Genomic DNA, 27,514 nt, shown 5'->3' on the forward strand with positions numbered 1-27,514 from the left:
TTTGTCAGTTAGTTACAGGGTTTGTAGTAAGGAAGTTATAATATACATCAAATCCGTAAATAAGATGCAACAAATCACATATTGAAAAGTGCGGAGAACAGAGTACAGGTAACAGCAGGTGTATCAGAGTGGGATGTACGCAAGTAGGGGTAGCGTAGCTTGCCTGAAGTCCCTCTGCACATGCCCAGAACCTGGGCACATGCCGATGCAGACCTGCGTGATTCTGCCTCTCACACCTACCTGCGCCTGGAGCATAGCTTGCCTGAAGTCCCTCTGCACGTGCCCAGAACGTGGGAACATGCCGATGCAGACCTGCGCCATTCTGCCTCTCACACCTACCTGCGCCTGGAGCATAGCTTGCCTGAAGTCCCTCTGCACGTGCCCAGAACGTGGGAACATGCCGATGCAGACCTGCGTGATTCTGCCACTCACGCCTACCTGCGCCTGGAGCATAGCTTGCCTGAAGTCCCTCTGCACGTGCCCAGAACGTGGGCACATGCCGATGCAGACCTGCGCCATTCTGCCTCTCACACCTACCTGCGCCTGGAGCAGAGCTTGCCTGAAGTCCCTCTGCACGTGCCCAGAACGTGGGCACATGCCGATGCAGACCTGCGCCATTCTGCCTCTCACACCTACCTGCGCCTGGAGCATAGCTTGCCTGAAGTCCCTCTGCACGTGCCCAGAACGTGGGAACATGCCGATGCAGACCTGCGTGATTCTGCCACTCACGCCTACCTGCGCCTGGAGCATAGCTTGCCTGAAGTCCCTCTGCACGTGCCCAGAACGTGGGCACATGCCGATGCAGACCTGCGCCATTCTGCCTCTCACACCTACCTGCGCCTGGAGCATAGCTTGCCTGAAGTCCCTCTGCACGTGCCCAGAACGTGGGCACATGCCGATGCAGACCTGCGTGATTCTGCCACTCACACCTACCTACGCCTGGAGCAGAGCTTGCCTGAAGTCCCTCTGCGCGTGCCCAGAACGTGGGAACATGCGATGCAGACCTGCGTGATTCTGCCACTCACACCTACCTGCGCCTGGAGCAGAGCTTGCCTGAAGTCCCTCTGCACGTGCCCAGAACGTGGGCACGTGCCAATGCAGACCTGCGCCATTCTGCCACCCATGCCAACCTGCGCCTGGAGTGGCGGAATCGCGCATGTTGGCAGACTACACTCAAGGTGTTTTACAGAAAAGTGGCTCATGCAGACCAGCAGAAACACGCATATACACCTGATCGGAGGCGCGTCTTTTAGTCAACGATGACTCTTCGCAAAACCAGGTGCATTTGCTGCTGACAACGAGATGTGGCGTACAATTCTGCATATGGGTTAAATAATACTATTTTTCCGTGCACTATTTTTTTTTTTTTTTTAACTCCCATATTGCGACCAACACTGGATCAGCCCCAATGCGTATAAAGATATACAGGTAAATCCAGGTGAGTGACTAGCCTATCAGCAGCTGCCGGTACAGGTGAGTTATCAGTTTGTCAGTAGTCAGGTGTGTAATCCAGAAGACACCCACTCACCTGGGTCCAGGTTATACAGGTCCAGCAGCCGGAAGGCCAGTTTGCTGACAGTTTTCAGGTTTAATCTGTCCGCTTTCACCGGGGGAAGACCCACATACTCCCTGAAAAGATGTTTAAGAGGCGCAGTGCGGTTACTCGACAAAAATATGTTATTACATATATATATTATTTTTGTGTAATCTGTAACAATGAACAGGTGATGGCACAGGACAAGATCTCTGTAAAAGAAATGCACATTTTATTTACTTGCTGGCTCTCCTGGGGTTGAAACTGGAGTCGCTCCACCGATCCAACATCTGCAGCAGCTGAATCCGCAGTTCAGGGTGCTCGGCCACATAAGCCTCCACCAGGTTAAATCTCTCCATAAGCAACAAGGGGGCGCACATCTTCAAGGGCAAAAGATCAGAGAGGTGAGAGGCAGCTGAGATCCAAACTGATGTTTAAAACACATCACTGAAACACAAACGTTTAGTTGTCTTTTGCCAATTGCCCGATATCTGCTGTTATATGGCAGCGTGCGGGCATCACAAGACTTGTGCTGTATATTGGAATGTTAAGGACGAACTTATCTCTTCAAATCTGAATAAACGTACTGCAGCGCCAATCAAAGGAAAAGTAATGGAACTGGGAACAATGGATGAGTGAGGTAACAGTACAGGACACAGACTCTCCCCCGTAGCTTCGTGGATAAACCAACTCACCTGCTCCAGGTCCAGGTCCGGCTGCAGGTTCAGTTTAGTGCTCAAAATGGCCGCCTAGGAAATAAGAAATCCAGTAGATTAATACATTGCAGCACAAAACCATAACAACCACACCAAAAAACTAAGCTTAGCGCACAACACGATGTTAACTCACTTAAATAATGAAGCATGGTCAAAAAGAAATATTAAACGCACATCGAACAGGACTGCAAGGTATATTTGATATGCGTCTTTCAACACCATAGCATTAAAATGACTGCACAGACAGGATACAAACGTATCAAGACCCTTTATTTTATTAGTATTTTTTATCAACGGTATGGAGTAGATTTATCGAACCTTCTAAATAGGAAAGGCGGAGATGTTGCCCATAGCAACCAATCAGATTCTAGCTCATTTATCCTGTACATTCTAGAACATGAGAGCTAGAATCTGATTGGTTGCTATGGGCAACACCTTTACTTTTCCTATTTAGAAGGTTTTCTAACCCACCCCTAGAGATTGTCATGTGACCAACACGTGGCCGCTTCCCATGATTGGAACCTGCGGAGCCTATCGCAAGTGATGTTTTTTTGTGTTTTTATTTTTTACTTTACACTTTAACAATTATTCGCAATTTATTAATTATTTTAAACCTCACCGATGTGCAAGCAAATCCTAATGCTTCAAGACATTGTGGTTCATATAATATAATGGTGCTATGGGCACAAATAACTGCCAATTAGAATGTACCTGACATTTCTCTACTGCGCTGTTTAAAATAAAAGCCCAAGCCTGATTGGTTGCTAGGGGTTGCAGCACATTTGCCCAGACTGAAAAGGTAACGGAGCTTATTTCGTAAAGCAATGCGACCTTTTAGCAGCGAGGCGCCACGATACGCCGCTGGCACGGGGTACCGCCCGACAAGAGACCTGCAGGAGCAACATACTCTAGTTCCCCTAAAATTGTGCCCACACGGCCCACGCAGACACAGGCCCACCCCGAGACACGGAATACATCACAGCACCCATTCATTCACAGGGCCCTTTGCTAATCCAAGCTGACAAGAGGCTGAATGCATTTGCTGCACTATCAGAAAGCAGTGAAGCATGCAAGGACTGCCAGACTGGCCCTCTGTGTGTGTGACAATGGCCGCTCTCAGCGGGAGGGGCCCTGCCTGCGACAAGAGGCACCTTTGTCCTCCCTTCTCTGCCTTTTGGAGTGCAGGGAAGTCTCATTCAGCCTGCCACAGTCACTCTTTCAAAAGGCTGAAGTGTAACATGAGACAGCCATGAAACACTAGCCAGCCTTCTGCCTACCCCTCATTATTCCCAGGCACCGCCCGCTCCATTCAGGGGGTCTTCAGAGAATAGCAGGACACTATATGAGCTTCTGAATTCCACCATTGTTTGGCTTATAATCACAAGAAAGGAGCAGAGGGGAGAAAAGAGGCCGCAGGCATCAGTGGAGCCATCTTGGATTTCCCCCGGAAGCCATTTTAGTGGAAGCTTCTAGAAAGGGCTGCCCGGTGTTTACATTTTGTTTGCTAAACAAAGAGTTTATGAGCGGCAGGGGATGGATTCCAACCGGGACACTGTGGGCCTGACTCATAGTGGAGCGCCAGTGTAAGCGTAACTTGCGATTGAAAAAGTCGCACGCACGCGTATTCATATGTACGCCGCATCCAGGGTTGCAGCTGCGTCCAGGTCTGAAGGAGCAGAGGATGCGTTTGCTTGAGAACTTCGCCTTTGTGCACTTATGACAAACCTGTGAACATGTACCAACGCAGCAGGAACAACTTCCCAACACGCAGGGGGCTTCTTTAAAAGCGCCGCGGCTGCTGTATAGGACAGTGCCGCTATGGTGGCCACTTAGTTAGCGCAGGGGGGGGGGGGTTTCTGGAGACTCAGAAACACCCCCTGCGTGCGCCACTGACACGCGTACAAAAAAAATAATTAGCCCGTCACACCTCTTCACGTCTGAACAGCAGCAGTTGAGTACATTCACTTTCTGCGTAAACAACAAAGATATTCCACGCAAACGGGCGAACGTCTCATTCTGAATCAGGCCCTACATGAGTGAACAACACTAATAATAAAGAGCTGCGTTATGTTGGTGAATATTAAGTGCATCCCCTCACCTAAGCATAGAGCTGAACCAAAGTTTGGCGAATGCAGCCTTAGCAGGAAGTGATGTCATCAGATCCTAGAGATCTGATAGGCTGCATTAGCTTTGATATCGGTTCAGCCCAGAAAGGAGCGACTACCCTGTCTGCGGTCTGAAATAGTCATAGAAGAAGATATAATGTAATAAGGTCAGATTAGCATGTTTCCAGCCTCAGGAATACACACTACCATATCTCTGGTCACACACACACACGTGGACAGTACGTCCTCAGGAACCTACCTCTTTATACTTCCCCATTTGGTGCAGGTGTGTGGCTTGTCCCAGGAGAAAGGACCGATCAGCTTCCTGCAGGCGGTAGATGGGGATCAGAACATCTAGAAGCTGCCCTTCCGTGACTAAACTGAACACGCGTGTCTGCAGCTTCCTCAATCTCAAGCCAGACTGAAACACACAAGAAGAGGCTGGGTACATTAACAGGCCTTAAGGTGATCCGCCACCTTCTGGTTACATTAATTTCTTGGACAGTGCACGCCTTTTTGCAACTTTTACTGAATACGTTGCTGTTTTTCTATTGCACATCTCTTCTGTGTGTTTCATCCAAGCTTTTGCATCACCCGGCCCAGCAACTTCTTTTTTCCCCTTGAATACGACATAAATCCACTCTCTGGATACAACAGTATACAATGCATTGAGGCAACAGAGCTGACAGTAACATTGACACATGGCTAAAAAAAAGTGGAGAGCAGCCATAAAGATATAGCAGTGCATCTAGTGAATATTACATGAGGGCAGCTATAAAGCAGTATATTAAAGCCGTCTGAAGGTGGCCAGCCTCTAAAAGAACCACACAAAAGCAACCTCTACACTACACAATACGAAGTATTAAATAGGAGCGACGACAAATGAATCTGTAAATTATAATCCCATAATTGGACCGCTGTAATCTTATCCTTATAATCCCACAGTTGTGACACCAACACTTCGGTTCTCGCTGTTACAATCGGTGCATTATAAGGAAGAGCGAACAAAATAGACAAGTAGCAAAGGTATTACAAGTCACCCCTGTAAGACGTAAGAATGACGGCACTGCGATGGGGAGTTATCCTACATCCCGATATCAATTATCTCCTACACAAAGCTTAAACAACTAATCTTGGTTTTAAAAATGACCTGTGTAAAGAGCCTTTATATAATATATGCGCAATGCTAATAATGTACTTTAGAATACACAGTCATAATATATTATCCATAAGTAGGGATCACGTCAGTATTCAATACTATGAGCACTATTACAACATCTGCATTATAAGAATTAACATACACACGAAGGCTAGGACTAAAATAGTAGACCTCGCTGACTTCTAATACCATATAACACACAAATCACGCTACTATAGGTATAAACTCCTCCAGTAATAGTTGTATAAAGTTCTGATGCCTCACTTAAATCACTAAACGCAATAATTACTGCAATTTATTACTGCTAATATCCTTACTACTTTACAGTAGGACAATCCATTATAGCATATATAATCTACAGTATCCATGAAACAATCCATTTTTACGGTTTACTTAATATAAGCTTTGGAAATTCTACAACAAAGCGCATTTCGTCGTCTGACCTGCTGCGTTTCTGGATGGTCAATCAGCCACCTATGGAATTCATTAGCAATGAACATGGCCAGAGAGTTCCCTCGCCCCTTATTGGTGTTACAGATGTCTAACAGGTCCAGGAGGGCAGCCTGCGGGTCGGTCATGGTTGCGATTAATTCTTTCACGGTTTCCTGGGCCTGTTTTGGCAAAAGTCAGCTGGTTATAAAAAATAAAAATAAAAAATACATTTCTAGTATAACACAGCATTGAAAAAATTGACAAGTGGGCAGGAGCTGGTTTTTGAGTACAAACGAATGACAGACACACATTAAACTACCACAAATCACCCTAAAAATGCCCATTATTCAAGACTACCTGGCTATTCTAAGCCCGTTCATACGCCTTACATTATCTCAACATATATGTAACTACCCGATCTGCGTTTATATTCCTTTAATCCTCTTTTTAATTCCATTGTTCTTGTTAAATTTACAATACAAGCTATCTTAGATTAAAGACCTACATTCATAGATGAACAATGACATCTGTGAGTCAGGGTCGGAAAAGGTTCCTGCTTGTAACCTTATTGAGAGACACTCAGCCTGAACTAGCCGATAACAGAGAACAAGACATTTGCCCCGAGCTGCAGAGTCAATGCAATATTAGGCTATTTAGACTGGGGCAGAAACTGATTTCAACGGTTCAATATTCTCTTTACAGAGCTGTGCAATAGGATTGGCATAATAATGTCATCTCAAGTGCTGTCATACATTATTTCTACATAGAATATAAAGAAATGCCAGTGGGAAAACAACTATGAACAAATTGATTTTTATCCAGTGCGGGTATCTTATGTGGCTATATAACTATACATTTCAGGGCAGCATGGTGGCTCAGTGGTTACCACTTCTGTTTCACAGCACTGGGGTCATGAGTTCAATTTTCGACCATGGCCTTATCTGTGTGGAGTTCGTATGTTCTCCCCGTGTTTGCGTGGGTTTCTTCCGGATGCTCCGGTTTCCTCCCACACTCCAAAAACATACTGGTGGGTTAATTGGCTGCTGACAAATTGACCTTAGGCTAGGTACACACTGGGCTGTGATTGCAGGAGAAACCTCCAATCAGCCAGATATCGTATGAGTGTGTATAGTGACACAGTGATCTAAAGCCGTCCCAAAGTGCTGATCATCGTTTCATTTGGTTGGTCGTACTGTTTAGTATTTTCTGACCAATCACCGACCGGTCATGTAGTGTGTATACACTCATGCTGACGATCTCCATAGAGAGTTTACAGAGTCGGGCTCTTTTCAGCCGATGCTAGTGATGAATGTCCCGGTGAATAAATGTAGAGAGTGTTGTAGAAGGAATAATTCATTTGTTGGTTCTGAGACAGAATGTTTTGTTTCAGAGTCACAGAAGCTAACGACATTCGTTAGGACATGTGGATAGTTATAACAAGGAGGTTTAATCAGTGTGACAATGTGACAGTAATGAATGAATGAATATTGTACTGACATTCTCTGAAGACTAGAGGACCAGATGAAGGACCAGATGAAGAGCACAGATCTGAAGGTAAATCATGTCAGTGTGTATGGATGAATCACCAGACTGATCGGACCTTCAGTCGTAGATACAATCGTGTGAGATAACACGTTGATTGGAAAATTCTTCAGTGTGTACCTAACCTAAGTTTGTATGTGTGTGTTTGTTAGAAAATTTAGACTGTAAGCTCCAATGGGGCAGGGACTGATGATAATGAGTTCTCTGTACAGCGCTGCAGAATTAGTGGCGCTATATTAATAAATAAATGATGATGATGATGATTTCTCTGGGCAATGAGAAATAGTGAAACTGAAATAGTATCCTGAAACTTTGCTATGAATCCCTAATACAGCATGGCTGGTAAGACAAACGGGTTACAAACACCGTACTGACAATCACACTTGTTATTTGAAGTACGGACGTTAAATTATTTACCTGTCCTACATCCTTCTGTGACCAGATGTTCTGCAGGGAGGATAAAATCTGAGCGTAATCTTGTCCTGTGGAAGAGCAGGTTAAAAACCACTTGTTAAACATAAATGGAATATCGAATATAGAATATCGAATATACCAACCTAGAGAGTCGTCACGGACACGGAACTGTGACGGATGGTTTAGAGACACAAAAAGGGAACAAGACTTAAGTCTCCATATTATGTTTTGTTTGTCAGGTCCCAACATATTACAGTGTGCAGTGGGGAAATGAAAGACACATTGGTTGGTTATAATACAGGACTATACTACTAAACACATGGAGCTTCCTATCTAATAAATAGACCAGTATCAGGAATGAGAAAGATAAACACATCAGACATGTTGCTATGAAAATGTCTGTCTCCCGACAGGACTATAGGAAAATAATATATATTGTCAATAAATCTCCATCCCTCTCATCCAATGGCTTTGTGATACCCAGGATCCCTACAATAACTATACATATTAAGCTACTCCCCCCCCCCCCCCAATGACTTATCCAGTCTCCAACCTACAGAGGACAGACTATAGTCTGAACAGCTGTCGATGCAGCCGATTGGATAAGTCTCTAAAACCGTCCAATCAGCAATTGTTTAGTGCAGGCTGTGCAATTCAAAATTTTGCAGGCTCTTATGCCTGGAGAATCACTCATTACTGTCACGTGCAGTAATTACTTAAAGCCTCATCTCCTAATTATATTGCAGAGCTAAAATAAAAAAAATCCTGCACATTACATCTCCATCTACTCTATTTAGTGGCTATTTAATAAATTGATTTCATTCACCATTGCCTGTAGACATTGCAATCATATTGGAGCACTGTAGTCTGATCGGATGTGGTCTCACAAACGTGGAAGGCAAAACTGTATCTCACCAATCCACTTCAATCGGAAATGCAATGGAAATTGGCTGAACATGCTTTCCTGCTATCTAAGAGCCAGCCCGATGGGCCAAGGTATACACGTACCAATGGGCCAACCAAATTGTTCACCTTTCCAGATCAAATCCATTCCAATCAGATTTGAACTGTTTAGGAAGGAACCAACACACTGTGCGAGGGTCGGTCAATTTGGTTGAAATGACAAGCGACCAATTAAGTTTCACAATAAATTGTTCCATACACTAGTCCACAAGTGCGCAGTATTAACAGGACAAGAACGATGATTTTTTTTTTAAACTAAAAATTAAACATTGATTTGTTTCACCTACATTTACATGCTACACGGCTGTGAAAATTGGTATATCGCGCCTTACAGTGAACGAATATTAACCCTGAGGTAAATGTGAAAGACGAGAAGGTAAGGAAGGATACATTAGGCCTAATTAGAGTAATAAGTGTATGGGGTGCAATTTGATTTCCTAATGATCCCTTCTCCAATCCCTCTAAGCTGAGAAAGTGGAGGCAGCCCATTTGGTGCGTGAGCCAATAAGAATGCAGGGTATGAATCCACTAGTACCTATGTTACGGCTTTGAAGAGTGCCTCCGCTGTGAGAAGGTGATGGGAACTCTTTAATTGTGGAATGTGACCCGTGTTCCCGCCAATAGAAGAAATTAGACCCAACGCTTTCGTCTCAAGAACAGGAACAGTAAAGAGTGACAGAAATAGAGAGAGACTGTGCAACACGGGATCAGAGAGCAAACGAAGGAAGAAATACAGACAGGAGACATAATGGATCACTGAACAGACTAAATTCCACTAAACCCATAGGTCAGGGGGTCAGTAAACACATCTGATCTGCAACTGATCATAGCCATACATTAGCACTGATAAATGATCAATCCCTCAGCTCCGGGATACACAGAAGATTTGGTCTACTGTAAACAAATGGACATAGAGAGGATGTTGTCTGACTGAACGGATAATATCCCCCCATCTATCACATTTAGATACTGTGATCGTCCACATCCTGTGAGCTTGGCCAGTGTCCCTGTTATCCGTTCATCTGTGGGGGTCGCTTGCATTCACAGACGCTTTTTTTTTTAAGCGCAGATTCAGGCACGTTACAAAATGGCCGCCAGCAATGGCTGCCTAAGCGATGTCACTGGTTCCCGATAGGCAGAATACTACCGATCTTTACCTTCTCTTTATGTTATTGTATGCCACTCGTTTGTATCATAATCTCCTTATTAAACAGTGCTGCGCAACAGGTCAGAGCTTTATAAAACCACAATAATGAATAATATTAATATTGACTGAGCTCCCAAAATGTCCGTCAACATCGTGTGTGAAATGCTCCACTTTAAGGAGATGACTTGTGCACTAGTGCACATGCCTCAGCGAGATATTATCTACCAAATTAATGTTTACCAAGAGAAATGTGTGATTTCCATCAGGTTAATTGCTATCTGCAGATTGAATTTGAAATATCAGAACTAACAGGCAGAGAGTCATTTTATAACGCAAATAAAACACACTGGGTAGGCGTTGCCCTGGTTTATTTGCCGATTATCACCCAAAATCAGCCTTGCCAACCTTTTGCCATGATCGGTTACTGTATACCCCCCCTCTATTTTGTTTTTGGCATGTTAAATATCCACCAAGTTTCATTTCCCATGCTGTAACTCTGTCAGGGTGGTAGATACTGGATGTGATACTCTCCGTGTGACATCAGGACAACTCAAGTGAGAAAGAGGCACAGTTCCTTTCTCCGAAATATGGTAAGACAAGCTGTAATTAGTCAGGGTGTCTTTGCTTCCAAATATGAATCAGCTCTGCTCTGGCTAAAACCACAGCCTGCTGGCGAGTCTGGAGACAGACCCGGAAAGGCCGTCAGACAACGGGAACAAGCATCACTACCTGAATACAGGAGGACGGTTCTCCTCAGATATATTTATTGGCCTTCCATACAGTCAGGGGCAACACGGTGGCACAGAGGCTAGCGTTGTTACCGCACAGCGCTGGGGTCTTAAGCTCGATTCCCAACCTGGACCCTACGTGTGTGTATGTTTGTTAGTTAATGAAGATAATGGGGTATATTTACTAAACTGCGGGTTTGTAAAACTGGAGATGTTGCCTATGGCAACCAATCAGATTCTAGTTCTCATTTATTTAGCACAGTCTACAAAATGACAGCAAGAATCTGATTGGTTGCTATAGGCAACATCTCCACTGCTTCAAACCCGCAATTTAGTAAATCTAGCCCAATGTGTAAATGATAACAATAATACAGTCAATTTACATTACAGGTCACATATACATCAAGAATGAACTTAACAAGGATAAAATATATTTATTATGTAACGCTCACCGTCTTTGTTGCCCCCAAGATCCTCCATCGCTACCGGACAAGGGACGAGACCCAAGGCTCACTCCTGTATGTTTCCTGTGAACATAATAAGAAATAGAGACCAGTCAGAGGAGGTCACAGTGCGAATCCAGCGCCAGTCCCACCACGCGCCTCAATGTTCCACAAGTACACCTAGAATTTCGCCAAAGCATGTAGATCTGCAGAACAAAATGGCGGCGTTTTGTGGAGGAGGAATTTGCACAGACCAAGGGGAGGAGTTGAGATTTAATTTTGTGGAGCGGTGGTTATTACAAGATAAAGTGAGGGAGGGGGTGCAGTTTTAGGGACACTCCTTGCTGTGAGGAGGGTCACGCAGCCATTTCCACTTTGCGAAAGGACTTGAATTTAGCAGCAGCTCAGAGCTGGCGGTCCTTAGAATCAGTCTTATACTTTTAGTGGTACCCACTGTCCACCACCAACTGGAGGGCGAGCGTATTTCTAGGCGTACTCCGGCAATGTAAGAAAAAAAGCTTCACAGACAGAAAAGTGCCAAGTGCAATGTAGACTGTCTCTACGCCCCCTCACTCTGATTATTAATTTAAACTATATACCGGACTAAACTGGGCAGTATTTTGGGAGTAAAACTGAAACGTTTTATTTAATGAAAGAGTAATGTGAAGAGGTAGGACTTGACTTTTAATGAGACGATTACAATTTCTGAACATAGGCATATTTTTAGCCTAAGGAAGCATCTTTGAGAACGGAGAGCAGGCTAGCACTCGGATGTGCTCTTAGTGGATCACCCAGGTGTACCAGTGCGCTTTATAAATGATGCAGAGTGTTTATAACAGGCTAGAAGGAGACCTGAAGAGGACTGGAGACGTTGCCCGTCCTCCATACATTAAGACAATACATATTACATGACTACAGCAAGAAGTATTTTCAAGTGGTTACTGCCAATATTTCATGCTCACTTCAGTGATCCTTATATTTAATCATATATAGAAACAGCTTAAAATGTGAGAAGCAACTTTATAATAAACAAAAGAACAGTGAGGTCTTGGGGAAATTCATGTAGTGTAAAAGATCACAAATGCACAATAAAGGTGCTCTTGTTCCCAAGAGCTTACAGTCAGTCAAGTGTCATAGAAGGCACGCAGAACCATAAACACACAACATGGTGTAATAAAAACGTGACAGCTTATTTAGGTCGGGCAAACGTCACATTTACTGTGGGAAGATTAATTTAACACAGTGACTAAAACAATTAACTGTACAGGATTAGTGACACATGACGTACAGGGTAAACGAGGATTTGGTGCCCTCTACTGGAAAACACACATTACTACAGTGCCATACAAAATGGTTGCAGGGTGGAAATGACCCTTTAATTTTACAAATTAAATTTAAAAAAAAACAAAAAACATTTTTGTTCAGGAGCACGTCTGCCTCCTAATACTCCACTTAAAATATAAAAAAAAATACATTTTAGTCTTATTTTTTGAATTTAGTTTTGGATGGAATCCAGTGAGTTAATTTAAAGAAGTGAAATTGCACTGGATGCTGTTTGCCAGAACCACTTGGGGTCCTGGATGGGTGTGTGGGAATATTACAGGAATCGAAGACACCAGCGGACACAGTGAATCGCACGCCTAGTTAGTACAATTTTGTGTTTGTTTTTTATATTAACTCATGGAAATTTCATTTAATAGTCATAGTTCATAGGAAATCAATATATTTTAGACATACAGCACTTAGAAAAAACACTGCACTCAGTTTTGCTTAGAACTTTAAATGTCTGTCACATAAACCAACTGGAGGAATCAAATTCTGTGTTGGTTTAAATCCACCCTTAAAGAGGAAGCACAGCCACTGTTTGACATTAATATACATCAAAGGCGTTATATGATTATGTTAAAAATATACAAGAAGTAACCGGAACGTTTATACTTAAATAAATAAGCCCATTGGACGCTCTTTCATCCCTCAGCCGCAAGCTGTCTTGTTAGGAGGAAGGTATTTCTACAGTGACTGACAGCCTGGCAGACTTGCTTTGCAGAAATGCAGTGTGTGGATTGGTGGAGAGACACAGGGGAGGGGCCAGTGATGTCACAGCAACCACGTTTCAGCTTTTCCCATCCGTATCCGAACCCATTAGGGCATGGCTATAAAGATGTGGGAAGGGCTAAAACCGTCTGTAATGATAATGTGGAATAATATGTGTTAGGATAACGCTGGAAATTTATTTTACTGTCCTGGTTGTCAAACTTTTATTTTGGAGTTTAGTGGTCCTTTAATGTCCAACTGTCCCAATTTAGACAGGCCAGCAGCAACTCTACTTTTTTTTTTTTTATGTCTCCTGAACGCCAGGACAGTTGCCCTGCAGAGTTGTTTTCAGGGGAGGGGAATAGTAAGATTGGGGAAGTCTATCTCTTCAAAGTGCTAGATACGGCCCCCAATGCATTGCAACTGCTTGGCCACCCCCCCAGTGGTAAGTGGCACAGCCCCCTTTGCTCAAAATGACAAAGCTGAATGGTTTCTCAGGTACCCTTTGCTTGCCCAATAGAGAACATTATCCCCGTAACACCATACTTGCCAACTTTACTTTGCTGGCATCCAAGAGATCTTGGGGAGGAATGGGGGGGGGGGGGGGGGTAGAAGGGCACAGGGTGGAACAATTCGGGCAATTTTGGCCCACACCCGCAGCAAAATCGTCCTTTTCACGCGGGGGCAGAGCCAAAAGGACCCAATTCCCGCGAATCGCATCATTTTGGGCAGCATGTGGGAGACTTGCCTGTGGGGGAGGAGGGAATAGCCAGCGGGGCAGGTGTTGCGGAGGAGGTGCGAGGGTCTTGCAGGGGAGGTGTGAGGGTCTTGCATGGCAGGAGCGAGTGGCATACATAATTGTCATCACTGCCGCATTCCTCCCTCGCCTATCACTGCGATACAGACAACAGATCACCATATTCTTTGAAATAAATCAAAGTCATCCGAAGGTGGAGAGGTCCTTTAACTCTTTAGATGGGGACCGTGGTTTGGCAGCACACAGGAAAAGAGCAGATAGGGGGAGACAGTGTGATAAAAGCGATTACAGATATTGGGGGGGGGGGGGTATACATTTGTCCATTTCTTTCAAAAAACAGACAAACCCTCAGACCTCGCTCGGTATTCTCAGCCACTGGGATGCTGAGTTACTTACGGATGTGTTTTGATACAGGACCATACTCCAATATTCCATTTTATTTTTTTTTAAAAAAAGATCTCTATAAGATAAAATCTAATCATTAACACATTATACATTCCAATTTATAAATATCTTCAAATAATTAGTTGTTTCAATGAAACTCTCTCACGACAGCCCCTCCATACTGTCCTCACGTCCAGGCAAGTGTTGTAACCCACATTGCACTGGTCTAAAATCTCTCATGTAGAATGTACAGTCGATACCGTCAGAGCACTTAAACTTATTGGCTCGTATGTGCCTCCCTGCGACTCTGCCAATGCTTTATTGTCCTGGGTACTTTATTGTTTGGTACTGGACGTAGCAGAGGGGACAGACGCAGTGACATCAGGTGAAGTGGGACTTCCTCTGGCCCCCCCAGGACTGAGGTATGTGGGTCCCATTACATGGAGGAGGGGTGGAGGCTTGATGCCTTGGGACGCTCTACACAAAAGGAGGTTGCGGCTATCCCTGATTATTTTAAGGAGGTTGGGAGGGAGTCATCCACAGTTATGTAAATGTGTCGACTCGGACACAAGAAGCGAGCAGATGCCTCCGTAGCTTCACTATGTTAAGTAATCCGTTACCCAAGCCCCTGCCTAATTAAACAGTGCCCTTGTCACAGAGAGGGCCAGTGTTGGTGTGACTGACACTTTGTAAATATTGGCAGGATGGGCTTGCCTCTCTCCTGAATCCAGCAGCTGGGTGATGCTCCCTTACACCACCCCCCTGCCCCCAAATAACCATGCATCATCTGTCATGCTCCCTGGACCCCTGGCCCAAAGTTACACCAAGCAGCTTTGTAAGCCAAGCCTAGGGAGCCCACCTCCAGGGACCCCCCTGGGAGATGCCCGCTTACGCGTTGCAGTGAACCACTCGCTCCCAAGGACAGTCATGTGACAGGAGTTCAGAACGCAGGGCAGGGGGGGCTACACAGACAGGGCGGGTCGCTGGGAGGGGTGAACTGTGGGAATTTTACAAAGGGAGATGGCTCCAATCTGCCCCTTATTTACAGGTAAGTACATATCCCATTATCCGGATTATCAATCGATTCAGTCACATACGCTCAATCATGTCGGAGAGCAATTCAACCACGCGTGTTGATTCAATTGAACAATTTGATAAAAAACAACCAGGTTGAATGATCATCATTTATTTATATAGCGCCACTAATGCCGCAGCGCTGTACAGAGAACTCATTCACATCAGTCCCTGCCCCATTGGAGCTTACAGTCTAAATTCCCTAACACACACACACAGACAGATCAACTAGGGTCACTTTGATAGCAGCCAATTAACCTATCAGTATGTTTTTGCAGTGTGGGAGGAAACCAGAGCACCCGGAGGAAATCCACACAAACACGGGGAGACCATACAAACTCCACACAGATAAGGCCATGGTCGGGAATCGAACTCATGATGGAGAAACTGGTTTCTCTGTTGGACCAAAACAAGCGAATGGGCTGTGACAGCTATCAAACTGTGCGAGTAGATAAGGTCTTGCTACACGGATTAGACGGTCAAGTGCCAAACGGCTACATGTGACAATTGTGGCCAAGGAGCGAGCGGCCAGACAGTCTACACAGCGCACAGTGAATGACAATAGGGGTTAGATGTACTAAACTTTCTAAATAGGAAAAGTGGAGGCGATGCATGTAGCAACCAATCAGATTCTAGCTATCATTTATCTAGTACATTCTTGGAAATGATAACTAGAACCTGATTGGTTATTATGGGCAACACCTCCTTTTCAGAAGTTTTAAGAAATCTACCCCAAAGGTGTCTTAAAGGACCACTGATATTAAAATGCAACTTGTGCTATATTAAAAAGACATTCTAATAACTTTTACAAGCATAGATGTACAAGTTTCAGATGTTTAACACACTAAAGATATCTCGAAGAATAACTTGATGACGTGGGAGCAGATGAATGATTTTTATATAAATATTATATTTTGGTCTTTAGTCTTACACTTAAGTGGCGCTTTAAATGGTACAAAAACTGGATAGGACTCAACTACGTCATGACGTAACTCCGGTCCCGGTCCCAAGTGATGACATCACTAAGCACCAGTCCTAAGCTATGACATCACTAAGAACTAGACCAGGAATAAAAGCTGGGACACGGATACCACTCAGTGCGTGCTAAGGGTGAGACCATGGTTTAAGCATTTAAAAATAATAAAATAAGACGATATCCATCTATATTAAACACCAATCCTTTTGCAGGGACAGTAAGGAAGGCTGTTATACCCATTTTATTCACATGAATTTGTTTTACTCAGCAGCCAGTGAGGGCAGGAGGGAAGGGGGGAAGCCTCGCTGCACACAACACATTTTTGAATTCCCTGACTCACATACTAATACTCCCCCCTCCTCCCCGATCTGTATAATTTGCAGCCAATTGTCCAAACAATAGCTTCCAATCTGTTCCTGGAATGGCCCAGAAACGAGGCCAAATGGCATTCAGGGACCGTGGGGAGGGCTTGGCCGGGTGAAACGCTTGTTACTCTTGGCTGCAGGGCTGCGGTTTATTTACAAACTCCGGCGGGTATTCCGGATTGGCCGTAACTCCAGTAGCAGGACGCTGGCTGTGTCCTCATCGCCCCGGCTGCCTCACACCCCTCCGTCAGCAGAGGTGCAAATTGTATCCTGTGCCAGCCTGTCATTCACATGTGTATATATAATACATGCATTGCATGAGGTAAAAGCATATTAAAAAATTATGAAAAAGAGAATTCTGCAGGGAGGAGCATCGTAAGGGGCCACAATCGGCCCTCAACATCAATAAATCTACAACACGGGTTGCAAAATCTGGCTAATGGGTCGAGGTCACAGTGCGTAATCAGTTTAATGATATCAGCACAGGACAACACGAACAGGCCAGTGATATAATATCTAGGCTGCATTTGTGGCCCCTGGAAGCCGATAATAAGTTAAAGTGGACCTGTCCCCGACACCCAGCCAAGGCGGCCATTTTGACGCCAGACTATCAATTCACTGGGAACTAGTTACTGAGGTAATAAGACACAATGTACCTCAGGGCGGTCACTAGCTCACTCTGCACTGACAAGCTCTACTCTCACTTCTATCGGTGCAGCCACAAAATGGCTGCCTGCCGTGTGCAGGCGACTGCTACACTGCACGCGGATAAACCAACGTGGTCTATTCACCGTGGAACCAGCTAGATTGGGATGAACCAATATTAATGGGAATGTGGCATAGGAACTCTCTCATACTTGTGCCGCAGTGATGTTAAAAGTGAACAGAGTGGCGGTAGCTGTTCAGCCCGGCGTGTGAGCCACTAGGGGTCGCTGTCCTCAACAGACAAAGCATTAAGGCAGCTCACACTCCCATCAATAAATTAAAATCATCATCATCACCATTTATTTATATAGCGCCACTGATTCCACAGCGCTGTACAGAGAACTCACTCACATCAGTCCCTGCACCATTGGAGCTTACGGTCTAAATTTCCCAACATACACACAGACACACACACTGAGGGGGACCAAGGTCAATTGAATAGCAGCCAATTAACCTACCAGTATGTTATTTTTGGAGTGTGGGAGGAAACCGCAGCACCCGGAAGAAACCCACGCAAACACGGGGAGAACATACTCCAAGCTACAACGCCCTTATAACAAATATAGGGTGCATGCATCAACGTTCAGCTCCTATCCAAACTGCCAGGGCTTAAAATTAGCATCTCCTGTACCCTTCTACCACCCAGCAGTAAATAGGAGTAAAAAGCAAGTCAACACACTCCCCCAGAGGCGAAATGTGACGCTCTAAACCCAGAGATATCTCCGGATATAGGAAGTCAGTCCTGTAAATTGCTGATTGGTCATGGATTCAGTGTCAGACCTCCAGATTAGTAAGTCACGGTCCCTTGGACAGCCTGATTAAACAGCATTGGAATTCAACCTTGTAACCCTTTCATCACAGCCAGACCTCCAGGAGAGAGACCATCATTAAGGGCTTCCCGGCAAAGGAATCTAATGACAGGCTCCCTGATTAAACGCTCCTCAGTGTAGGGGTAAACGCACTCCCCCGTGTCCAACCCAAAACATGCTTAAGTGTCTATTCACTTTCTACAGAACTTAGGCATCACTGTCAGCTATGGATGACAAGTATGGGGGTCTTCATCACATCTGGAATTGACGTCAGCCTGTCCAAACATCCAGAGGTTAAAATTGTTTTCTTTCCTATGTTTGGAACAAAACATCCAACACTTCATAGTACCCATTCTGCAGAGAGGCCCTTTACTGTTGCACTAATCATTTGCAGACGGAATCGTGTTCATTAGGTTAAAAATACCCTAAAGCTCTAGATGCCGACAACCACATCGGTACCTTTAGGCAGAAAATAATAATTCGTCTAGTTTTGTATGTGAAAAACAGACATATTTCATTCACCTCTCAAAAACTAAAGGCAGAGTCACTATATTATAATTAGGCCGCTTTGTGTCTTCTGATCATTTGTATAGAACGTCACTGACATTAAGGAGGGCTGGAAGCTAAGGGCTGAACACAGAGCCGGATCCATGTTCTGACGTCCGTCTGTTTGCATATCGTGACTTGCGTCATTCCGCACGCCCAGAAACGGACATTACGGAAATAAGTTCAATTCATGTCCGCACCCAGCCGACACTTAAAGACTTGAGAAGCGGAACGGGAGACGGAGAGGGGGAATAGCATAACATGTACAGTAAGTGCGCGCAGGCGCAAATGCGGCTGATTCAAGTCCTGCGTTTGTCGTACGTGCGCTAAAAACATAGAACCACTTGGCCCATCCAGTCCGCCCATATTTTAACCTATGGTAACCTCAAACCCTATTTGATCCTTAGGTCTTTGTAAGGATATCCTTATGTCTATCCCAAGCATGTTTAAATTGTTCTACTGTATTATCCTCTACCACCTCTGATGGAGGCTATTCCACTTATCCACTACCCTTTCTGTGAAGTCATTATTCCTCACATTTCCACTGAACCTACTTCCCCCAGTGTCAGTACATGTCCTCGTGTTCTAATACTTCTCTTCCCCCCCAGTGTCAGTACATGTCCTCGTGTTCTAATACTTCTCTTCCCCCCAGTGTCAGTACATGTCCTCGTGTTCTAATACTTCTCTTCCCCCCAGTGTCAGTACATGTCCTCGTGTTCTAATACTTCTCTTCCCCCCAGTGTCAGTGCATGTCCTCGTGTTCTAATACTTCTCTTCCCCCCAGTGTCAGTACATGTCCTCGTGTTCTAATACTTCTCTTCCCCCCAGTGTCAGTACATGTCCTCGTGTTCTAATACTTCTCTTCTTTTGTAGAATGTTTCCCTCCTGCACCTGGTTATAACCTTTGATATATTTGAAGGTTTCTATCATATCTTCCTTTACCCTTTTCTGCTTTAAACTATACATATTAAGATATTACTTTCAGCCGTATCTTTTGCACCCACTACAGGGCAGGTGTAAGAGCTGACTGATAGTGATGACAAACACGGCATAGACTTTGTATTAAAAAAAGTTCACACATAAGTGTCACTAGCTTGCACAGAACAACTATATGCAAGTAAGATAGACTATATTTGTATGCACACACAGTAAGTAAAGTTTAAGCATACCACACTTATACCCAGATTCAAATTGGAACGTATTCGGAGATCCGTTTCGATTTGAATACGGACGGGCATACGCACAAGTTCCGCGCTCGCTTAAAACTCGCAATTTACGTGCAAGTTGCTCACGGACTTGAACCAGGCCTTCAAGGAGTACACTTAATATTTTACAGTGACGTCACGGGCTCCTGGTGAATTGAAAAGCTGCATTTAAATATTGGGTTCTGCCTACAAAAAACGGCTGTGTCACCCATAGGCCACCTATATTCAACCCTGCTCTAATAATCTTTTTAAGATTTAAACTCAAATTCCCAGCTCACAAGTACTCTACATAAATTATACACATATATATAGAATTACTGCATCTATCGTCTGCAAGTTGTTTTTTACAAACATCTACTTGGCTTAAGCCTTAAAATGTTCAACTTTCTTTTTAAACCCGTAGAGAGAGAAGCTGGAGAGTGGCAGGCTCGGTTGCAGTGGGGACAAAAATCGGATTATACGCTGGATGAAACAAATCAACATCTGGGGCGAGTTTGCAGTTGTTTACAGTTCGATGGCATGTGTGCATACATATATGTGCTGATAAGCAGATGCAGGCAGACGCTTAGACGCCTACATATATGCAGATGAAGATTGTGCCGGCCGATAGACTAATCGCAATTTGTGGAGATATTTGCATAATTTTTGATGGTTAAGTTCATACAAATAAAGAGCAGAGGGGGGGGAGCAGACACCAATCTGGAGCTAGGCAAACTGAAACCTTCTGTACAAATTGTTAAAGCCAAACAGCTTCCTGCAGCTTGCAATCCCCCTCACACCCCCTTCTCTCCCCCTCCCTTTGTAAAATCTCTATTAAAACTTAACCCCATTCTCAAGCTCTGGAAACACAATCTGGGCTTCTGCTGTGTCTTCGTCAGACGTACCAGGAGCCAAATTATCAGAAACAAGTCTGCTTGGAGTCCTGGCTTGGAGTTCACACCCCCAGCCCCCCCCCCCTCCCCAAAGAAAAAAGAACAGGGGGGTGGGCTCTTCTTGATATTGCACAAGAAACACAATTTAAACCAGACAATGTTGTCTATAGTGAACCAGCGCCCATACACACCTCCTCTCAATTCTACACCTGGCTTTGCAGGTAATCAGGCTGCATTCACCTGTGTCAATGTGATTAATAGGGAAGGAACATTATAACAGGGATCGGAAGGATGGTAATTCTTTCCATTATCCCACACAGCAATGCCTCCTGTAACACAGTAAATGTCTGGGTGAGGTTTCAATACCCTGTATACATGGATAATTAGCAACAAATTAGCAAATTGCAATGGGAAAAAAAAGAAAATCCCCTATCAGGTAGGACAACTCTCATTTGATGCACCGGACATCTCGACTACAACTTTTGAGGTCATTAGAAGTAGAGAACTTCTATTTCAAATACTTTTTTAACCCCATAAATGAAGTGTAACCCTGACATAGTACCTCCCACCACACCGCTACAGAAAGCTGAAGCCCCCCCCCCCTTTTTTTTGATACAGGTCACAAAAACTGAAAATTGAGTCATTTCAGCTACAGTGACAGCAACAGCGTAAGAACCAACTATCCAACGCAGTTCATTTCTGCAAAGCAAATCTGCCAAGCTGTCAGTATGACACTGCCTGCTACAAACAATAGGCCAGGCGCACCGGCCTGGACACGATAACTGTGTCCTGTATGATGATCCAGAAAGTAGATCCAGACAGAAGAAGAGCCGAGTAGGAACCACAGTAGCCGATGTCAGGAGCCCGTAGAATAATCAAGGTCACAATCCGAGGTCAGGATCGGAGATAGCAGAATATTTGAGTCAAGGTCAAGGGTTGGAAGAAAGATCGGTTTATAGTAAGGAGCCATTATAGCTTCATTTTCCCCAATACCATCTATTTTAATCATGACAGAAAGGTTGAAAGGTCACACCCACATTTTGCACTACATTTTACTGGTCGGGTACAACCCCCATGCTCAGAACAGGATAAGAAAGGGTCTCCCAACTTCGGAGCAGCTTGGTAACCCTACGGAGTAATGATTGACAGCTTGTCCCTGCAGAAGTTCAGCAAGTGCAGGGATCGTACAGCTGGTACTCTCATAACACAACCCCAATAATACTTCCACAGAAGCTAGGCCGAGTGATCATTTGGAAGGCTTTTATACAGAAATCTCCTATGCGATGTCTGACCTTCCATAAAGCCACCCAACGTTTCCTTATGATTGCAGAATAAACAGTTAAACTGCACCCAATACCTAAACACAGTGGAGGTGCCCATTTTGTGGGCGGGGCCAATATTCATGGTTATGCAGTCTATTTACTAGGAACTAGTGACATCACTAAGACTTGAGTCACTTTGTGCCTCATACCTCAGTGACGTCACAAGTTCCTAGCGAACTGACTGGTTGAATATTGATTCTGAATGCAAAATTTTAACGAATTCAGCTGTACCAATTCATATGCGACAACTTATATTACAAGGATTGTGTGTTTGGTCTGTGTGTATGGTGCGTGTAATTGCCTCATACAGGAAATTAGATCAATTGGTTAATTACCTTTTTCTACAGGAACAGAAAACCACAACATCTATTTTATTTATAGAATTGTGAATCTGAGTTTCTGTTTACCCCACATCTGTGACCATCTGTGGCTGAATTAAACAACCCTGAAGCCAACAGATTCTTTACTAGAAGACCCTATCAGGAGATATTTACAATCTGCGTTTAATCCTCTCATTCAACACCTGTATACTCAGTATAGTAAATCTCCTGGCACATTACTGAACCTGCCAAAGAGCAGGACATCATCTGTCCAGTCATGTGTTAGATACGCCCTTTTGCAGAGTTTATCTAACCAGCAAAAAAAAAAAATTGGCAAAGACTTCTAGTGAGGCCTGCAAAGGATGACTTCTTATTTATAATTTATTTTTCATCCAAAAAAAGACAAGTAATTTGCATAAAAATCTTTGCAAAAATCATATAATTTGGGGATGTCAGACCTGCAGCCTGTTCTCCGCTAATGGACAAAAGTCAACTGCACAAAACCTCCGAGGACGGGTGTGGGGTTAGGGGGAAGGAAAATGTCACAATTACCGTTTCCATTAACGATGTTTACATGTCCGTGTGCTGGAGGTAAACATGCGGCCTGTGTGTGTTTATTGTGATGGCTGCACTTCCGCAGATAAACGATAAACAGGAGGATGATAATCTGTGTAATTTACCCTTTATCTGCCAGCATTCAAAGCCTCCTATTCCCTCTGGAACACACTCTCATTTACATGTGCAAACAGAATTATAACCATATTACAGAACATTTAGTTTAGTTTCATTTTTTTCCCTGTACATTACAAAAGATACATAATGTATATAAGTCATCTGCACATAGAACCTTATGAACAGGCTTCAAGGGAAATGCCCATTAGACTCTATAAATGGCTTGCATGGTATCAACCTCCAAATTATGTACCTCTCAGACCTTTACTAGAAGAAATATATGGACATATACAGTCATTTTTCTGTGTAGTCCCACCTGCTACCATTAAATTCGCTGCACAGTTGCATCAAGAGGCATTTTTCTGTGTAAATGTAATATTCCATGTGTCTCTGACATTAATTTGTTACGTAATAACTGTAAAACAAGCAGTTAATGTAAGCGTCTTATACATCCATAGCAAATACAAAAAAATCCCAAACTGATGTGGTACCCCTTCAAGTCTGTAAATTTAAACCAAGTAACTCTTTGGGGTAGATTTATCAAACCTTCTAAACTTTTTAGTAAATCCCCCCCCTTGAGATTTTAAAGGCCTTCAACCGTACTGTACATAAAAATATGTATAATACATTTAATACACAGTTGGCAACCTTTCCAGGTTGGCCTCCGTGAGTCTCGGTCGGGGGGGGGATTTGGCGTGAGGGGGCGGGGTAAGCCCCGCCCCCTCAAGCCAAATCCCCCAACGCGCCATTTTACCACGGAGGCGGCCCAAAATGATGCGATTCCCGGAGAATTAGAGGCTCCAAATCTGCCCACTTCACTAGGAAGTGAGCAGATGCGGGAAAATTGCCAGCTCTCCCGGGAGTGCAGGAGACCTACCCGGAATTCAGGAGTCTCCCGGACATTCATAATAATAATAATACACCACCGAAGACTGAGCAACTTTGCACATCTGAAAAAAAAAAATGCAAATTTAAACCAGTGTTGTAAAGTTTACAAATGTAAAGTTAGGTAAAAACAAAGTTCCCTCTGTCATGATAAACTGTATAGTACTGTACTAGGTTAATTAGCATAATTGACATCTTCATTACTTGAAACAAAGGTGATTTGCATATTGTTTAGGGGGGTGGGGGGACATAATTATTTTTATTTTTTTCACGCTCGCTTTTGATGCCCAGAGATGAAAATATTCTTGTAAAACCGAGTAAAGAATCTCACTCCCGGCCCAGAGGGGAGAAACAAAAAGAAGGTCTTCGATAAAGTCAGCCAAAATTAAAATTGGCAAGTTGTTCAATTATTTAAACAACAAATAAATAAAATAAAAAAATAAAAAAGGAGTGAGAGAATGCATTGGGGTTCTAGCTCCCCTCCCTGTCTTTACCTCGTACCCCTCTTGCAGGCTGTAAACCCTGCCAAATTCCCAGCCTCTTCTCACTAGAGGCCAAAAGATCTGGCTCTCGATCGCCATGACCGGAATTTGGAAACAAACATGTAGAACTGGAGGAGGGATAAATGCCAGGGTTGTTTCTTATTTCTGAAAGCTGGGTAACGGTGGGCGCCCGCAGGATCGCACAGAATAATCTATGCCAGGCGGCAGACTACACGGAAGCGATAGTCAGGCCAAGAAGCCTTTGTTGGCACGATGTAAAGTCCGTCACGATTACATATATGTAAGTCACAGGATGAAGTGGTTAGTCATGCATAAGATCTGAAGACACAGTGACCAATTGAAGCCATCGGATATTTGCTTTTAGATATGTGGTTTACAAAAGTACAAAATCAGCCAGATATTACGGTGTCGGTTGCCCAAAAAAAACAACCATGAGGCTAGATAATAATCTCACAAAAATGCATTGAAAAGACGATCGCTATCACCTGTGTGTGCGTGGGCATCTACAGACCCCACCGCAGGCGCCAATAGGGCCAGAAGTGATCTGATAGCTCGGGCCAAAGGGCCAAACAGCCACATCTCCTCCCAAAAAAAAAACCATCAATACTTAGCGAGGCCTTTGTTAGGAAATAGCCTGTAATCTCTCTCAACATTCAAGCTTACCCAAGACATGGACCCCATTCCTAAACCACAATGCTACACCCCTTTTTGGCCACAAAAATTATTACTACCCCACTAAAATCAGGACTAACTGGAAGTATGAATATACAGCAGCAATAAGGGTGGGTACAATGTGCTTAAAATATAATGATTACATCACAGGCTGTGGAAGGTTAGATGACAATCTGGAGTGTGCGAGTAGATTAGTCGGAGGGGGTTCATTGATCAAGGCTTAGCAGCCAAGAGGAGAAGCTGAGGCATCGGGGTAGGAGGGGAGGGTGAAGGGGTAGAAAGATAGATAAAATATCATGCAAATTGTATAATGCCCTACCCAACTTTGTCTCCTAATTGGCTCTTCCAAGTTTGAAACTCAACAATGGAGATATGTAAAAGAGAAGGGCAATCAGTGCAGAAGGAAGGTAACATCTGATTGGTTCCTTGGAAAAGGCGGCACGAGTTTTGTCATTATTATTGGATGGGCCCTATCCATGCTTAGACGAGCATGTCAAGGGCCTTCAGTGGGAATAGACACCGATCACCTGACCACCACCATCCGGCAATTGTGCGTTACCACGCCCCCCCTCCCCCCCCCCACTTGTGCACATTGCTCGAACTTGAGTTGGAAAGTTCTCTCTGATCCACCAACCCCCTCCTCTACTTAGTCAATCTCCATGCTGAAACACTGCACATTAGTACCCAGAGAGCTGTACTATGGGCACATTCCCCTCTGGTCAAAAAATATCAATACACACAGCGAATATAAATGGCTGTTCAGGTACAAAGCCCGGCCCAGCCATACAGAAGCCTTGTTAACAGCAACCTGTTCATTGGACAAGCTGTACTGAAGGGGTTCTCTTGCGTACAGAGGCCAGGCTAAAAAAAAAAAAAAAAAAAACAATACAAGAATATATACAACATTTTTTTGTTGTTTTGAAAGCCCGTCATCATGCTTTCGGTCACCAAGTGCAAAAAAAAAAGTGCACAGGCTGCAGAACTTCAAACCCTCCTCTAAAGAGTTAGGATTCTTTGTCCCCAATCCCTGAAATCAAAAGGTCCCTTAGGGGGTAAGAGTCTTCGGACTCCCCTTCACGACAAGGCTAGGAGGGTCCTTTTTGCCCTGGGTTCTGCCAAAGCTTTCCCCAGGGCACCGGTACTTCTGCCTCAAACAGTTTAGGCGATGGGAACCTCAGGCCCACACCACCGTCACTAGATCGTGAGAGGGTCATCCACACCCGCCAATAGGTGAAAAAAATACAAAAAACATAAATGAAGGTGACAAACAAAAAAAGTGAATGAATAAATAAATAAATGTTGAGTGATTACGGCTCCGGCCGGTGCCAAAAGGCCAGGGCTAAGAAAGCGATGTGCAGCAAAGAAATGTTGAGTAACATGTGCTCCGTGCCTTACTCTATCAGTGAGGTTTACAATCTCCCAGTGATTTTCGGGCACCCCTGGCTTGCTACACCCAGATCCCAAGCTTTCGGAGCTGCGTCAGCCCCAGGCCAGAGGACCAAGGTAGCCTGTCCGTGACGAGAGGGGGTCACCACTCCCTCCTAGGACAGTACAATTGATCTTAGCCAAAAGGCAGAGAAGCGTTTTGACAACAGCTGGCCGGCCGCAGACTGCCTACCTCTGGTATAAAGTAACGTCAGGCAGAGTGGAATACCAGCAGGTCACCTCCTGAACTCAGGAGGCTGAGAACATTTTTTCAGATTCGTTTTGCAGGGGTCTTCAGGGACACATCCCGCCGACCTCCTTCACAAGTTCACGGGGGCTCAGTGGAGGAAGTGGAGAGGCAAAACGCCTTCTTACCAAACCTTAAAAACCATTAGCCTTGCTGAAAATGAATTGGTCACAAAACATTTTTATGCTATGGGCCATGTAAAAAAAAGACGAACGTTCTGCCAAGAAAGCCTTCAAAGCATTACAGTCTGTGCAGAGAGCCGACACATCACCAGAAAGGCAAACGGAAACGTATAGTCAAGATGAACATTATTAAAATCTACACAGCGGAGGCAGCCATTTTCTGGGCGGACCCATTATTCATCTCGTGAATTCACTAGGAACAAGGGCACATTCACCCAATGTATTACTTACCTACATTGTACTGAGAGGATTAAAAAGGACTACTCAAAATCTAATGCTGCTTTATATAAGAGCTACTGGCAACAATCAAAAATATAGGAGTTTTATGGATTTGTACCTGAACCTGAGGGGGAAGCATTTTTCCTACACGCACCAG

The 27,514-nt window shown here is 44.2% G+C and overlaps 2 protein-coding genes across 5 annotated transcripts in view; one reads left to right on the forward strand and one right to left on the reverse strand.

Moving 5' to 3' along the window:
• EXD3 (exonuclease 3'-5' domain containing 3) overlaps positions 1-27,514 on the reverse strand; it is a 160,120-nt gene that overhangs the window by 116,001 nt on the left and 16,605 nt on the right. For 3 of the 4 annotated variants that reach the window (XM_075185409.1, XM_075185406.1, XM_075185407.1), the window contains exons 3-9: positions 11,193-11,267; positions 7,906-7,970; positions 5,958-6,125; positions 4,615-4,776; positions 2,230-2,283; positions 1,775-1,914; positions 1,529-1,629 (exon numbers count right to left, since the gene is read on the reverse strand). In XM_075185409.1, coding sequence (XP_075041510.1) covers positions 1,529-1,629; positions 1,775-1,914; positions 2,230-2,283; positions 4,615-4,776; positions 5,958-6,125; positions 7,906-7,970; positions 11,193-11,220 — 718 coding nt within the window. In that variant the 5' untranslated portion in view covers positions 11,221-11,267. Of the gene's footprint in view, positions 1-1,528; positions 1,630-1,774; positions 1,915-2,229; positions 2,284-4,614; positions 4,777-5,957; positions 6,126-7,905; positions 7,971-11,192; positions 11,268-13,121; positions 13,208-27,514 lie in introns of those variants that run through there. The other variant, XM_075185408.1, reaches the window with a different exon arrangement.
• NOXA1 (NADPH oxidase activator 1) overlaps positions 1-27,514 on the forward strand; it is a 192,403-nt gene that overhangs the window by 112,258 nt on the left and 52,631 nt on the right. The window lies entirely within an intron of this gene.

The sequence above is a fragment of the Mixophyes fleayi genome, chromosome 9, assembly GCF_038048845.1.
Source record: "Mixophyes fleayi isolate aMixFle1 chromosome 9, aMixFle1.hap1, whole genome shotgun sequence".
Taxonomy (NCBI): Eukaryota; Metazoa; Chordata; class Amphibia; order Anura; family Limnodynastidae; genus Mixophyes; species Mixophyes fleayi.